At 40.8% G+C, this 16088-nt stretch overlaps 1 protein-coding gene across 1 annotated transcript in view; it reads right to left on the bottom strand.

The window, feature by feature from the left end:
* NECAB1 (N-terminal EF-hand calcium binding protein 1) overlaps positions 1-9228 on the bottom strand; it is a 192794-nt gene extending 183566 nt beyond the window's left edge. The window contains exon 1 of the mRNA XM_033202507.1: positions 8765-9228. Coding sequence (XP_033058398.1) covers positions 8765-8863 — 99 coding nt within the window. The 5' untranslated portion in view covers positions 8864-9228. The remainder of the gene's footprint in view (positions 1-8764) is intronic.
* Between the last annotated feature and the right edge of the window lie 6860 nt (positions 9229-16088).

Below are 16088 nucleotides of genomic sequence, written 5' to 3'. Positions count from 1 at the left end.
ATATTAGGGCCAGTGAATGATAGGCCATGGTTTTGCTTGAGTGTTTAGGAGAGAGACATATTCTACCTTCTGCTGACTTTGAACCTGGGAACATATAGGCAACGCACTGCTGTCATTCATTTTGTTATTGGATACATTGTAAGTTGAATTGTGTCCTCCAAAGCCAAATGTTGAAATCCTAATGCTAAGTATCCGTTAATGTAATAGGGTTTGGGAGGAAAAGCCCTTGATAAAATCCAACATTCCTTCATGATAAAAACTTTGAACAAACTAGGCATGGAAGGAACATACCTTAAAATAATAAGAGCCATCTATGCCAAACCCACAGCCAACATCATACTGAACAGGCAAAAGCTGGAAGCATCCCCTTGAATGCTAGAACTAGAACTGGAACTGGAACAAGACAAGGACGCCCACTCTCACCACTCCTATTCAACATAGTACTGGAAGTCCTTGCCAGAGCAATCAGGCAAGAGAAAGAAATAAAAGGCATCCAAATAGCAAAATAAGAAGCCAAATGATCTCTCTTCACTGATGGTAGAATCCTATACCTAGAAAACTCAAAGACTCCACCAAAAGTCTCCTGGGACTGATAAATGACTTCAATAAAGTTTCAGAGTACAAAATAAAGGTACAAAAATCAGTAGCATTTCTATGCAGCAATAACATTCAAGCTGAGAGCCAAATCCAGAATGCAATCCCACTTACAATAGCTACACAAAAAATAAAATACCTAGGGATATATTTAACCAAAGAAGTGAAAGACTTCCACAAGGAGAACTATAAAATACTGCTGAAAGAAATCATAGATGACAGAAACAGATGGAAAAACATTCCATGCTCATGAATTGGAAGAATCAATATTGTTAAAATGGCCATACTACCCAAAGCAATGTACACATTCAATATTATTCCTATCAAACTACCAATGTCATTTTTTACAGAATTAGGAAAAACTGTTCTAAAATTCACATGGAATGAAAACAGAGCCTGAATAGCCAAAGCAATTCTAAACAAAAAGAACAAAGCTGGAGGCATCACATTACCTGACTTCAAATTATACAATAAGACGGCGGTAGATAAAGCAGCATGGTACTGGTACAAAAAACAGATACAACAATGAAACAGAATACAGAACCCAGCAATAAAGCTGTACACTTACAGTCATCTGATCTTCAACAAAATCAACAAAAATAAATAATGGGGAAAGGATTCTCCATTCAATAAATGGTGCTGGGATAGCTAGTAGGTCATATGCAAAAGAATGAAACTGAAGCACTATCTAATACTATAGACGAAAATTAACTCAAGATGGATTAAAAATTTAGATATAAGACCTCACAATATAAAAATCCTGTAAGAAAACCTAGAAAATATCATTGTTTACATTGAGAAAAAAATTCGCCTTGAGAAAAAATTTATGACTAAGTTCTCAAAAGCAATTGCAACAAAAACAAAAATTGACAACTGGGACCTAATTAAACTAAAGAGCTAGAGCACAGGAAAATAAACTATCAATAGAGTAAACAGAGAATCTAAAGAATGGGAGAAAATATTCACCAACTATGCATTCAACATAGTACTAATATACAGAATCTGTAAAAATCTTACTTCAAAAAACAAAAGAGAATCCCATTAAGAAGTGGGCAAAAGACATGAACAGACACTTCTCAAAAGAAGACACACAAGTGGCTAAAAAATGTGTGAAAAAACGCTCAACATCACTAATCATCAGAGAAATGCAAATCAAAACCACAATATGCTATCATCTCACACCAGTCAGAATGGCTATTATCAGAAAGTCAAAAAAACACAACCAGATGCTGGAGCTGCTGCAGAGAAAAGGGAATGCTTATACACAGTTGGTGGGGATGTAAATTAGTTTAGCCTGTGGAAAGCAGTTGGGAGATGTCTCAGAGAACTTAAAATAGAACTACCATTTGACTCTGCAATCCCATTACTGGGTATATATCCAAAAGTAAACAAATCATTGTCCCAAAAAGACACATGGCACTTGTATGTTCATTGCAGCATTATTCACAATAGCAAAAATGCTAAATCAACGTAAGTGCCCATCAGTGGTCAACTGGATAAAGAAAATGTGGTACATATACATCATGGAATAGTACACAGCCATAAAAAAAGTACAAGATCATGTCCTTTGCAGCGACATGGATGCAACTGGAGGCCATTATCCTGAGTGAATTAATGCAGAAGCAGCAAACCAAACACTGCATAGTCTTACTTATAAGTGGGAGCTAAACACTGGGTACACATGAACATAAAGATGGCAGCAACACACACTGGGGACAAGGGTTGAAAAACTAACTGTTGAGTATTATGCTCACTGCCTGAGTGATGGAATCATTTGTACCCCAAATCTCACCATCATGCAATATACCCATGTAACAAATCTGCAGATATTCCCCCTGAATCTAAAATAAAACTTTAAGTTATAAAAAGGAAAGAAATAGGGTTAAGATAAAATATAACTGGATTGGGTGGTCCCTAAGTCCAATGACTGGGGATCTTACAAGGAGAGAAATTCAGAGTTGCAGAGATAGAGGACAGAGACCATGTGATCAAAGAGGCAGGTATTGGTGTGGTGCAGCTGAAAGCCAAGGATGCCAAAGTACTGACAGGTGCCATCAGAAGCAAGAGAGGAAGCATGATACAGCTCCCCCTCTGGAGCCTTCCCAGGGAGCATTATCCTGCTAGCAGCTTGATTTCGCCCTTCTCACCTCCAGAACCGTGGAGAGTACATTCTATTGTGGTAATTTGTTACAATAGCCATAGGAATTAATACAATACATAACCTGGAAAGAACCAACACCCAGGAAAGTAGTGTTCAGAGACTTAGAGAAAATGGGTCCAGATGGCACTCCCTGAGTCTCTGATTAAGTAACCTTGATGAAATGATCTCTGCTTTTTCATTACAGGAGCCAATACATTTTTTTTAACAATCTCAAAACGGTTTGCATTATTTTTTCTGCTAGCTGCAATGAGGTTAGCCCTGATAGGTATGCTAATAGAAAATAATCTGGGTAACATACTACAGCGCTATGTTATATACAGTACCAAAGAGGATGCCCCACGAGCACACTGCAAAGACAAACTTCAATTACTTGGAAGGGGCCCTTGAGGATGATTTTTTTCCCTAAGTAACTTGTAGTTATAGTTAAATAACCAGAGCTATTCTTATATTTAGATCGTCACTTCTTGCTGGCCAGCTTGAAACATGAGCAATCGTTTTTATTCCCAAGTTGTCTGTTTTACTGCTTTCTACTATAAAAACATTATCTTCCTTTCATTCTGCCGACTTCACGGACATAAGGTATAGATAAATCTAATCATTGCCACAATGTGTTTTAAGATACTAGTATTACTATTAAAGATCTCACCCATGAAACTTTTCCAGCAACAGGTAGGTATCATCACCTAGACTTGCTTGCAGAAGAAGACGGTCTTCCTTTTTTACTAAATTGATGTAATTACTGCAGGACAACTGCTTTCAATTGTAAGAGCTATGCTTAAAGCAAAATGAAACCCAGATTCTTTTTCCTCCATACAGTTAATTGCTAGAGGGGATTTTGAGGATTCATTCCCTGATCACAACTAGCTTCTTCCTGTCTTCTGCAACCATGGAGCCCCAGCTGAGAGTCAGGGAGACATAAAACACATCCTATTTCTTACTTTTGATTCATTCTAAGATTCTATTTCAAGCTGTATTTTGTCCTCAGGAATTCAAAGTAACTAGAATAGGATAATCACACACCACAGAGTTGGACCCAGGACTTCTGTTCATTTCATTTCATAAAGAACAATCTCAACTAGCATTTAGCCTCTGAAAGATGAAATAAAAACAAAGTTTTTGTTATTAAGACAGTTCTTGTAATTAAATATGAACAGAACTGTCTCTGCTGCAAATTTTGCCTCTGATCCCACAGACTAATGAAAAATATACTGTGGATGAGAATCAAGTTCATTATGTTATGGTACCAGAATAATCTGTGTCAGCTGATCTTAAGGTTGCTACCACTGGATGGATGGTAAATAAATTTAAATATTATGGTCAGGCTTAAAATTTGAAGACAAGTAATACTGTGTTTTTGCTACAATGTAAAGATTATCAGATAGATTCCTTTACTTCAAAAATATTATTTGATGGCCTCAAGTAAAATTCGTTATTCATCACTTTGTTATTGAATGCAGGTGTTAAAATGTAAATGTTGTCTTTGAAACATTAAAAAATGGACACAATCATCACTTACTGAACTAATATTTCTAAGTGCCTCCTACCAGGAATCAGGTTAAGATCTGATAATGGGGTGAAATAGTCCCTTGGTAGATTCCTGAGAAACTGGAATATAAGGCAGGGACTCAGGACTAATCCAGAACATGGAGTCCCACCACACAGGGTTGGCAGGAGTCTCTCCCACTAGAACGCATGGGGTCACCCAGGTGTCTCAATCATTAAACTACCTGGGGTCAGACGGGAGTCTCTCCCATTACCAGGGTGGGTAGACCCGGACTTCGAGCAGGTAGTTTTACTACCAGGCCACTGGTTGCCCTGAAACTGGATATGGGGAAGCAGGTACTGAAAGATGGATGGAGAGAAGGAATCAGCGCACATATTTTCATCTTCTCAATTTTGCCTACAGTAGGCCCAGTGTGGGAAAACAATTTTTAATGTATGATAACAGTAAGACTGTTTTTTAAAATAATTATTTTATTATTTTTTTAAGTTCCAGGGTGCGTACATGTGCAGGATGTTCAGGGTTGTTACATAGGTGAACGTGTGCCATGGTGGATTGCTGCACCTATCAACCCATCACCTAGGTATTAAGCTCAGCATGCATTAAGTTTTTTTCCTAATTTCTGCTGGTTCCTATAACTAGAAGAGTGACATTTGTCTTGCCAATGAGAGTAGACAATGATGGCATTAACTGCCATTCTCTGAACTGGACAATCTCATTCAAATGAGCAAGTGTGTGTGTGTGTGTGTGTGTGTGTGTGATGAGGTGAGATGGGAGGTATGCGGCTATCACAGAGTTCAGTCACAGAACCATTGCATCTGGAAGACTCGTTCTGTTTCAACAGTCCTCTATACATCTCACACATCATACAAACGAGCATATATGGGGCTTCAGAATTAAGTATCGTTGTGAAGAGAAACTATTTTTTGTTTTCACCAAGTTCCTGACCATCTATGCACTGCATCTTGCATTCAGAGTGTACAAGAGTGTGCGTGCTTAGACGAAGGAAGGAAGGGAAGACAAGTAGTCTTCACAATCTTCCACCCTCATTCCCACTTCAGCAGTGAAATGGGGGACAGTCACTTCCCTTCCAGTTAAAAATAAAAGGAAAACTGATGGGAAGGGAAAGTGGCATTGGGTGGGTGAAGTTGCAACTAATTTCATTTGGGAATTGATCTTGCTTTTGGGGATGAGTTGAAGGTTTGTTTTTCTCCCTTTGCACAGTAGCGGAGTTGATTAATGTAATGACTCAAAAGAGGAGACACATGCTACATGGACTAGTATTCGAAACTAGAGTTCCTCTTCTGTTAGCTGGATTGCAGCAACCTGGGAAATGATAGTTCGTTGGTGTAAAAGGAAAAGCAATAGTCATCCCCCGGCCCTCTGTGTTGCCAGGACCCAGCTGAGTCCCTCTCCTGTGGCTGGCAGGCATGCTGTGTGCAAATGCTCACTCCAGCCTCAATGCACTGGCATACCTTGGCACCCGTGCTAGGTTTTCTAAGCCTCCTGTCAGTATTCAAGAGTATTTATGATGAACCGATACTTAATTCTGTCATATTCTAGCAAGACAATTCTATAAATTAGATTCATGAAGAAATAGTCCCTGCATCAGTTTGTGAATTTAGCTACTGTTACTGTCATTTAATGCACTCAGTGTGGAACACTGAAATAACCATAATACTTCAAATTTATGCAACACTTTTTGCTTTGTTTCCATTTTCCAAACTATGAGCTCTTATTTCATAATCACAACAGCCTAAGAAAATATCATAGCCATTACTATTGCTGATTTGGAGAGGATACGGAAGGAAAAGCCAACAGTTGTGGCAAATCTGTCTCTGATTTTCTTGTTAAAATCTGTCTCTAGTTTCTAACCAGCTGGTCATGTGTATCATGTCATTAGTAGTATTCTCAGTAGCAGTTTAAATCATTTCTTAAATGATTGATTATTCCAGTGACATTGCAATAAAAAGCACTGCAAATCAAAGTTTTCCTCAAATTTGGAAATTATCTGTGTGATACAGAAGACACACAGATAATTACCTGTTCCAGTTTGGAACAGGCAATATCTATCACTTATTTATTATAATATGAAGAGAATTTTAAAAGTAATCTTTCTTGATAGTGCCACTAGAATATATTAAATCTAATAAAATAAAGTGATGCATGTATATTTCACATTTTATTTTGCTAAAAGTGGTATGATCCAGAAATGAATAATTCGCAAATCCCTAAGTAACAAATCATTTTTTGCATCACATATTTCACCAGTGTTAGATTTTTCACAAAATAACTCAAAGAAAAGTGTAAACAAAATCTTTTCCATTCAAGACAAAATCCAATAGCAGATATTTTTGTAGACTCTAGCATTTTACTGACAAACAAGCATGTCAACACCTCTCACAGGGAATCGGTTTCATATTTTTATTTTTAAATCTCTGAAATATAAAAGGCAAGAGCACCCTATTCATAGACTACAAGTTCCTTTAGTACAGAGACCTGATGCTATTTGTTTACAGACTTGGAAACAATCATGCATGCATAATAAAAAATGAAATTTTAATTTTCTCTTCGAAAACATTGCAGTTGAATACTTAAGCAATGACTGGTGTATGAGTCAGGAGGATGACTTTCCATATGTATAGTTTTAATCCATTCATCTCCACAGTATCACCAGGGTTTGTTAACTGCTTTTTAAAAAGCACGAGGAAGCACTTGATCTCAATGGGGGACAGAGTGAAGAACAGGTCAGAATGAATGGAGGCCCCACCTGTCCCCTTTGAATCAACTCCATGGCCCCTTAATTGTCAGCCTCATAACTGACATGATTTCCGGAGCCCTGACTTTTCAGGCATGTTGTGGTGCCCTTCTCTTCTCCCAGCTTACATCCTCAAGGGTTTTATGGCTCTGAACAGCAAACTTGAATAAGATCAGCCTGTTAAGCCATGAGCACTAATAACACCATCTGACTGACCCAAGCCAGGCAGAGATAAATGCTCATGAAGGATAAGGTACTTAACTATTTGATTGGGTGGCCGAATAGGAATGACCACACCTGAAATTTGGTGGGAAGACGATGACCAGCTCAGAATGCCTGGATCTCCAATTGGAGCCACCAGGTGATAAGGGGTGAAGGCTGCCAGCACACACAGTTGAACCTCACTTCTATCATTTGCCTTACAACAATTTGAATTATTGTTAGGAGCTTCTTTCTCTAGAATTAAAAAGAATTCTAGCCAATCCATTCAAAATAAACTTGGGAGAGCGCCTCACATCCTCCTATCCTCTTTATCTCTACCTCACCATTATGACACTAATAATTTTATTTCCTCATATTTTCATCTCTCCACAAACAAATGTTATCTGGCTTCTGGCCCATCTCCCACTCATTTTGATTTTAATAAGAAAGGATAACTCAGAGAAGGGTAGAGGACAGAGCACATAGCACTCCTCCATGTCCTCTGACATTTTCTATCATGCCTAAACAAGAAGCAGCCAGAATTGCCCCCACTGAGCTAGGCACGACCTCCGGCGACAGCATGACAACTGAGGGCCTGGGAGAGCCCAGAGCCTGGCAAGTAGCTGAGAGAAACCCCAAAGCAGAGAAAAGAGATGGGCAACAGAGGGAAAAATACAGAGAAAAGAAACAGCAGGAAGGAGAGGAAAACAAAATTGAAAAATAAATAAGAAATAAAAGTACTGTAAAGATAGAAGCCACACCGTGCAGGGAAAAAAAAAAAAAAAAACAGCACAGAAGGAAAATAAAGGATGTGATCAGATCAGAGTAATGAAGGCAGGCAGTCGATACGGAAGTGAGAAATAGGACCAAAGGGAAAACAGTCAAAAGCTAGAATTGATGGAGATGACAATAGTAATTAGAACTTAGAGAGGAACAGAGAAGGAGAATATCAGGGAAGAAAAAGGGAAAATAGAAGAGGGGGCAGCGACAAAAAGAATCATTATGAAAATCATCTTTCCCACCGCTGTAGAAAGAAAAACAAATATGTTCTAAGTAATTGTTTTCCGAGGGGGTATGGGGGAGGATGACGAGGGCATCTCAATCTCTACTGCTTCCCTCGCTGGGTTGCTTGAGAGCATCCAGGAGGGTGGAGGCTGCAAATAGGGCGCATTAGAGATGAGTTGGGACACTGTCCCCACCTCACCCCCTACACCTTGTGCCTCTTTAAAATGTCCTATGCACTCAAATGTCTGTTGTATTTGCAACAGTGTCTCTACGAAACCCAGCCTGTTGGAAAATCTAACTTTTGTAATTTTCTTAAGGGTGTTAAGCCACAAGCTGCAGGTCTGGGACAGCCCTAGCTGCAAGTTAAGGGACAGTCGTTCCTCCTGCATTTGCATCGGTGGTTTCCTGGTGGGAAAGGAGGTAGTTCGCGCCTGTGTTCTGGAGACAAAGCATTGGCTGGTCAGCACCTGAGCCGAACCCCTTCCTTTCGGGGAAAAGAAAGATGCTGGGAAGCAACCGCCCAGCTCCGGCTGTCTGTACTTACGTCGAGGAAGATCGACATGCCCTTGGACAGGTGCAGAGCAGAGCTGAGCTCCTCCGAGGAGTTGTTGGAGGACGGCGATGTCTCCTGGGAATCCTCCATCCTCGGGAGCCCTGACCGCCGCGGGCGGAGCGGGGCTAGGCGGACGCACCGACTCTGGCAAGGGCGCGGCCGCAGCTGCTGCTTGCCGCCGCCCGGCTCGGGATCCTGGTGGATGTTCGCTCCCGCGCGCGCCTCCCTCCGCGCTCCCTGCGCTCGGTGTCCCCCCTCCCTCCTCCTGCCTGCGCTCCCACGCGCTCCAACTCTCGCCTCCCCCTTCCCGCGGCTGACGGCGTCTGGATCCGTGTCATCCCCGCACTTAGCAACGCGCGGAGGGGAGCCGGCTCTGCCCCCGGCAGGGCCATCGACCACGGCTGGAGATAACCTGGGAGCCTCTGCCCGCCCCACGAGGGCCCCAAGTGCAGGGATGGAGGAGGGCGTCGGGACAGACAGAATGGACGAACGAATGGCAAGGCGTTTATCCTGAGCAGCCAAAGAGCAAAGTAAGGACGCCCCCAGCCTCCCCCCAGAGTGGATGCCATAAGTAGGGAGGAAGTCAGAGAGGTTCTACCTACTTTAAGTTCCAGTGGCCTGTCTGCCTGACCCGCCCCCAAAGGCGGGGGCGGAGTTCATGGAGACCAGCAAGTCAGGAGCAGCTGGTTTGGTGTAGAGATGAAGCCATTCGGTGTTATCTTGCGCTGTAGGGACTTAATCTGTAAGCCTCACTTTTCCTCATCAGTAAAGTGGTCACGCTGGTCTCACCCCAGAGGGTTCTGAGGCTTACCTGTGGCGGTGCTATGAACTCTACCTAGAGTAAGCTTCCTTAAAACGTTTGCTATGGGGCAAGGATTGTTAGGTGATGTTCAAACATGAAGTTTTCCAAAGTCACAATAAAGACGAAGTCCTTATCTGTGTTCAAACATTTAAACCAGGGTAATTATTCAGTATTTGAGGGCTTCTGCGAAGGCTGTAAAAATAGGAAGTTGACCACACCTTTCATCAGGAGAGAGATCCAGTTTATTGGGCATCTAAAATGTGTATGTGTCGGTTACAAACTTGAGCTGTCTGGGAGCAAGATAAGGCAAAAAAAGAAGGAATCTTTTCTAAACAAGACTCTACCTCTACCAGTGAGGATCTAGATCTCCATTTTGTGGCCTTCAGAGAAAAGTAAACACGTTCTTTCTATAAGACAGGCCCACACACAACCAAAATGCTGATCAACATGTGAGTGTCTTAAAGGCATGTAAAACGTGCTAGGGGTTTCTTAGGAGAGACAGGTTACACTCTGTAAGTGTAAGACAGTGACTGCTACAATGGTGGAACAGAAGTGATGCTATGTGCTTTCCGAGGGTAGGTGCATAAAAGCTTTTGCAATTCCGCTTTTTACAGTGGATTTGCCCCTGGATTCTTGAACTTCCGTATGGGAAGTTTTTCTACCTTAAGCCACCATGCTTTGAGGAAGCCCAAGCTATATGGAAAGGCATATGTAAACACCTGGCTTACAGGCTAGCTAAGCAGAGCCTTTGCATTATCCCAGCCTGAGCAGCAGCAATGTCAGTGAGGAAGCCTGCAAATGACTCCAGCCCCCAGCTCTTGCAGACATCCCTAGCTGCGTGAGTTGTCCCAGCCAAAACCCTGGATATCATGGAGTAAAGGCACACTACCAGTGCTGTGCCCTGTCAAAACAGTTGGCCCACAGAATTGGGAGCATAATATAATGTATACTGTTTCGTACAAATAAGTGTTGGGGTGGCTGGACTTGTAACAATAGATAACCAAAATAAGGAGCTAACCCTCCCTGCACAAACACACACACACACAAACCAAACTGATGCCTGTGCTTCATCCTCAAATTCACTTTCAATTAGCATGTGGTGGACCCAGTGGATTGTTTGAAGATTTCTATGTGATTCTGATGTGCAGCAAGGATGAAGAATCACCAAACTTAACTGTGCTGTACATACAGTACAGGAAAAAAGTGGAATAAAATCTCAGAAAATAGGCAGAGGCTACAGGATGAAAATCTGTGAAGCCCGGGGACAGAACTCTGGACTTAATTAGGTAGAGACTTAGAGACATTAAACTTAATCAGGGGTGAGATATTGATTGGAGCTGTGCTTTAGGAATATTCCATCTGGCATCTTTATGTGCATTTTCCTCATTAACTGCAAATTTCCTTACCTGAATTGTGAGAATAGACCCTTTCTTTGACAACTGTTCATCAAAATAAATACAAAATCATTTTAAAAAAACATACTGGTCAACTCATCAAATGGACACAGGCCATTCAAATCACTGAAGGAGAGAAACCACAAGAAGGAGGGGGGCTGTCAACCATGAACATCAAGTTACTGAATTTATCAAAATAGCATGTTGTTTATTCCTGCCATCAGATGAAAAATTGGATAGGTTTTTCTGCAATAAGTGCAGTTTAAGTCCAACCCCTCTAACCCAAGTTGTGAGAGTCCCTCAGGCCTCAAATTCAACCACACAAGTGGTAATATTTTTATGCCAATCCCATGGTAACGAGAATAGGTAATAAAGGAGACTTTCTCTGATTATAAATGAAGAACAGGAGAATAATCAGCAGTCATCAAACCAGGAAGCTGTTTGTAACACTTCAGTAAAAACATAACTTTTCCCCTTACTGACAATGAATGACATTTTCTGTACCTGTGGCTTTCCTTATTTCTTCTAATGGTCTATCAAGAAGAAACATAAATTATTAAGCAATCAACTGGTCATTATTTATCTTTATGATTCCTGTGTGAACACAGGAATACATTCTGCTATAGCTGACTTCTCTTTTTAATGGAAATGTAATGTTCACAGAGACTCTAGTAGAAAAAATGGCAATTAGATTCACATTCACAGACAAATTCAATAGGCGCTATGAAGTGGCAACCAAATATATTTTTATAGCTTTCTTTTTATCTAGATGGCATGCATTTTTGAAAGCAGTTTTCACACATTTTCATGAAACGCACATGCTGCACTGCTGTGCACACTATCAGTCACAAACAGCAGACAACCAACTTGAGGCAGGAAATGCAACTTCTTTGTGGCAAGGGCCTAAAAAAAAATAGAAATGTAATTCCAGGTTCCAGTTCTCAGGCTTTCTATGATAAGACTTTGACACGAAGATATTTCTAGCACTTTAGATAATGATAACTGTGTGGGAATATATTGTGTTTCAATCTATCTCTGCCTCGTAGAAGAACTATTATCTAAACCATTTCAGACAGCTGGGAATCTATCTTATTTATATCTTAAATTCTAGGGAAGGTTATCCTTCCCTTTTGACTAATGACTCAGAATCCTTTCAGTCAGGTTAGTGGACATTTCTGTTGCCTTGGCAGCTTAGGATCAAAATCTCCTTCCTCTTTAAGTGCCTATCCCCACGGTGTGGGTCCTCATTGGGGGCAGAACTCACGTCTTCTGAAGGAAAGGAGGAAGATCCTCTCCCTCTTCCCTGGTAGCTGGAGCACAGGCGGAGAACTAGGCTCAGCTGAAAGGACTTCACATGTGTGTTTAAATCTGAATCAAAGGACATGCAGGGAAGTTTATCAATGGCAGTAGACACTCACGGTGTAGTATTGAGTGTGGCCACAGTGCCAGGGGAGCCCTGAAGATGAATTAATCAAATGGATAATGGCACCCTGTTATTTCAGCAGCCCTGTCCTCCAATCTTGATCTACAGGCTTTCTGCCAACTTCTTGAGAGACCTAGTATCCTTCCAAAACTTTCTTTTCTGTTTTACCTTAGTCAAAGTTAGTTTTTTATGTTTGGACTCTGACAGATAAATTCAATCTAAATTTTTAGTGTTAAAGAAGGCCATAGTTAAATCATTGGAAATAACTGGTTAAAAAATTTAATTCTCTTCAGACATTATTGATTGCTTGCTTCAATCCAGGCAACTGATGGGCAAAATGGGGAAATGATGAAAAGGACTGGCCTTGCCTTTGCAGAACATACGCAACTTAAGGAAACCCTATTTTAATAGATAATTTTAATACAGTGGGACAAGAGTAACACCAGATGTTTGCAGTGAAGGCTGAGGCAGAACAGAGAAAGAGACTTCTCCCCATGAGTGCCTATTCTGTGTGATCATTTTATCTAACTGAAGAGGGCAAAATTAGGACTCAGGAATAGTAAGTGCCATGAGCCAAAATTATTAACTAATAATGGTGATTTTCCTATGAACTATTTTACCCTGAGATACATTTTTCTGTTATGCCACTGTGTGTTACTGGCTTACTCAACTTAGAGCTCTTCCATCTTGAAAAGAAAAAAAAGAAATCCTTAGTGCCTAGTATCCTCCCTTAACCCTATGTGTTGTTACAGTTAGTGTTCCCTGTCTTTATCTTTCTCACAAGCAAAATTTCTCATCTGTAAAAACAAGAATGAGGTATTGTGTGCAAAGAGCTTAGTAAACAGTAGGCAGAGAGAAGGAATTCAACAGTTAGTCACTGTTTTCCCTACCAGCACCACTGCTTTGCAACCACGTTGTTAAGAACAGAGAGACTTCACATAAGGTACCCAGTAGGGTATGGTATCCGGAACATGGGGGTCTGGTAAGCAGTGGCATTAACTATGACCAAGACATTGCTATCTATAGCCCCGGACGCTACAGATTTTTCCCTCCTTCTTGAAATTCTTGCGTTTTCTTTCTGATCATGTTCCTCCTACTCTACTTAGTCTTCATGGAGTCTCCTAATTCTTCTAGCCTTCTAGATGTTACATTTTCTAAATTGTACCCTTGCTTCATCTGTTCCCTTCCCATTCTTGCTGTCTTTCTTTCCTCCATACACTGATATTACCCAAGCCCATGATTTTTCATCTGTAGGCTGATCACTATGTAGAATCATATTTCAGTCTGACTGCTATACATCTTCTTATGAATGTTTCTTAGGCATTTTGAACTGAGCATGTCTAAAAAGGAAATCATCATTTTTTCCTAATTATTTTATGCTCCATCACTTGTTGAATAACATCAACCTTCACCAATTCATCCAAAAGAGAAACCCCAAAATAATCTTGGACTCCTTCTCTCACTGTCCTTCACCCGACCTCTATCCCATCCTCATCTCTCTCTAATCAGTTACAAGGGATATCTTTGGAATCACTCCTCTCCTCTCCATCTCTTTCGCCACTATGATACCAAAAAACTGTCATCTCTCACCAGGAGTATTGCCCAGCTGCCTGTCTGATTTATCTGTCTCCAATCTGGCTTTCTTCTCATCTGTACTTTATCCTTTCCACAGAGCGAGGCTTCTAAAATGCACATCTAAGCATAGCACACACCTGCTTAAAATCCTTCGGAGGCTCACTGGAGCCTTTAAAATAAAATCACCTTTTCTGTGTCATCTCTTGCCTTTCTATCTCTGCCTCCTTCCCAGCCTCAACATTCTGGCCACACAGAATTACTGGAGTGGCATGAAGTGGTTGAGCAGGCAAATTATGATATTCAAAAGACTGGTGCTCAAAGCCTAGCCTAGCTTCTTATTATATTTGGATAATACTAAGGCATGTTATTTAGCCTCTGTTTTTCTCAACTCTCAAATAGAAATAAGAATGGTACCTGCTGCACAGGGTTTAGATGAGAATTCAGTTAAATAATGTATGCAAGACACTTAGCACAGAACCGTGCATAAAAATAATGGCAGAAAATAAGTGTCTATTTATCATTACTTGTAGATCCCTGGATGTGCACTGCTCTCCCATGCTCCTGGTCCATTGCCCTTGGCATTATCTGCCTAGAATATATGTGTTTCTTAATCATGTGGCCCATCACTTAGTTGGCTTTTTAAGAATCAGCTCAGACATCTTTTCCTCTGCAGAAGAGCCTCCTCCCTGCTCCAACCCTACCAATCCCCCAGGCTGGAATGGTTTCTCCTCTTCCTTGTTTCCATAGCACTCTCTGCATACCCCTTTCATGTCCCTTATCACATTTTTAAAAATGATTTTTTAGTATCTTCTCTGCCTGCCTGTCTGAACTCTGAGATGCTTCAGAGTAGGAACTCTATTTTTCATCTGTATCTTGTGTCTGGTATATTGCTACACATATGGTAGGCACTCAATAAATGTGGAATGAATGAACAAAGGAAGGAAAGGTGAAATAAATCTTATACTGAACATAGGCATCACAGTAAGAAATTGAATGATGTTAGCTTCTTCCTTGTCATAACGGCCAGTGACATGAATTGATGATTAAAAAGATACAGAGACAAAGCAGAAAGGCCTCAAAATCTGGTGAAAGATTTATAAGCATCAGCTTCTAGAGGTGGGCAGAGCTGAGAGCTGGGTCACCAAGTGGCAGATTAAGGATGTACTTAGGGAAACAAAGTGCAGGAACCCCTGCCTCCCCCAAAAAGAAAGGTTAGACTTTGACGAATTAAGCTACCATTTCACAGTCAGAAAATGCAGAAAACAGCTATTACAATTTTGCATCTACTTTTTTTTTTAAAAAAATTAAGGATTGTAGGGAGATGTAGGGAGATGGAACAGAGAATCTGGCAGCTCTGTATAGAGGCCCTAAGGGTTTTGCCCAGGTCGTAACAAAAACACCTAATTTATTTCAGACTTGGCCTATTCACACTAATGTGGACATTTAGGAATCTCACAGTAAAATTCCTAAGGATGTGTTACTAAACCCTGGGGAATCATTAGGAGGAAATGCAGTAGGGGCAGAATTGGGGAGCCACATCCAGCTTTGCCATGCCAGCCACTGAGCCATGGGCAAGTCACTTAGCCTGTCCAAGTCCTAATTTTATTTCTAAAGATCAGATAAGACTTCATAAGACTTTGTGGGATTCATGAGAATGGGTGAAGATTTCACTGTGAATACTCTATGGGCAGCCCCTGACACAATTTTGTTCATTGTGTCCCAGCTTTCAGTGAATACTGGTTGAATAAATCAGCAATCCATGCACAGTAGGATCATCATTATGTGTACAGTATCATGAACTTTATTAACCTCAAAGAGACGTAAAGAGAGGCAGGTGCATGATACTGAGAATGCCGTAATGTGCCCACTCTTCACGTTGGCAGGCGTTGTGGTAGTCATGACTTTCTTCATATGCCTGCAATTATTGAGAGGGTAAAACCACCCAGTTTCACCCTGGTTTCCATTTTCTGCTCTTGGTTGCTCCTTTATATATGCAAAGGGGCTTCTGTAATGCGTTTGATATTTCCCTTAAAAAGTGCAAATTAGCTTCTAATTAGGGAAATACATATAAAACAGATGGACCACTTAACAATTTCTCTAAACAGAACCCCTGAAAGCTAA

This window comes from Trachypithecus francoisi, unplaced genomic scaffold (genome assembly GCF_009764315.1).
Source record: "Trachypithecus francoisi isolate TF-2019V2 unplaced genomic scaffold, Tfra_2.0 Lachesis_group7, whole genome shotgun sequence".
NCBI lineage: Eukaryota > Metazoa > Chordata > Mammalia > Primates > Cercopithecidae > Trachypithecus > Trachypithecus francoisi.
Note: the sequence above shows the minus strand (reverse complement) of the source record. Positions and strands in the feature narration are given on the sequence as shown.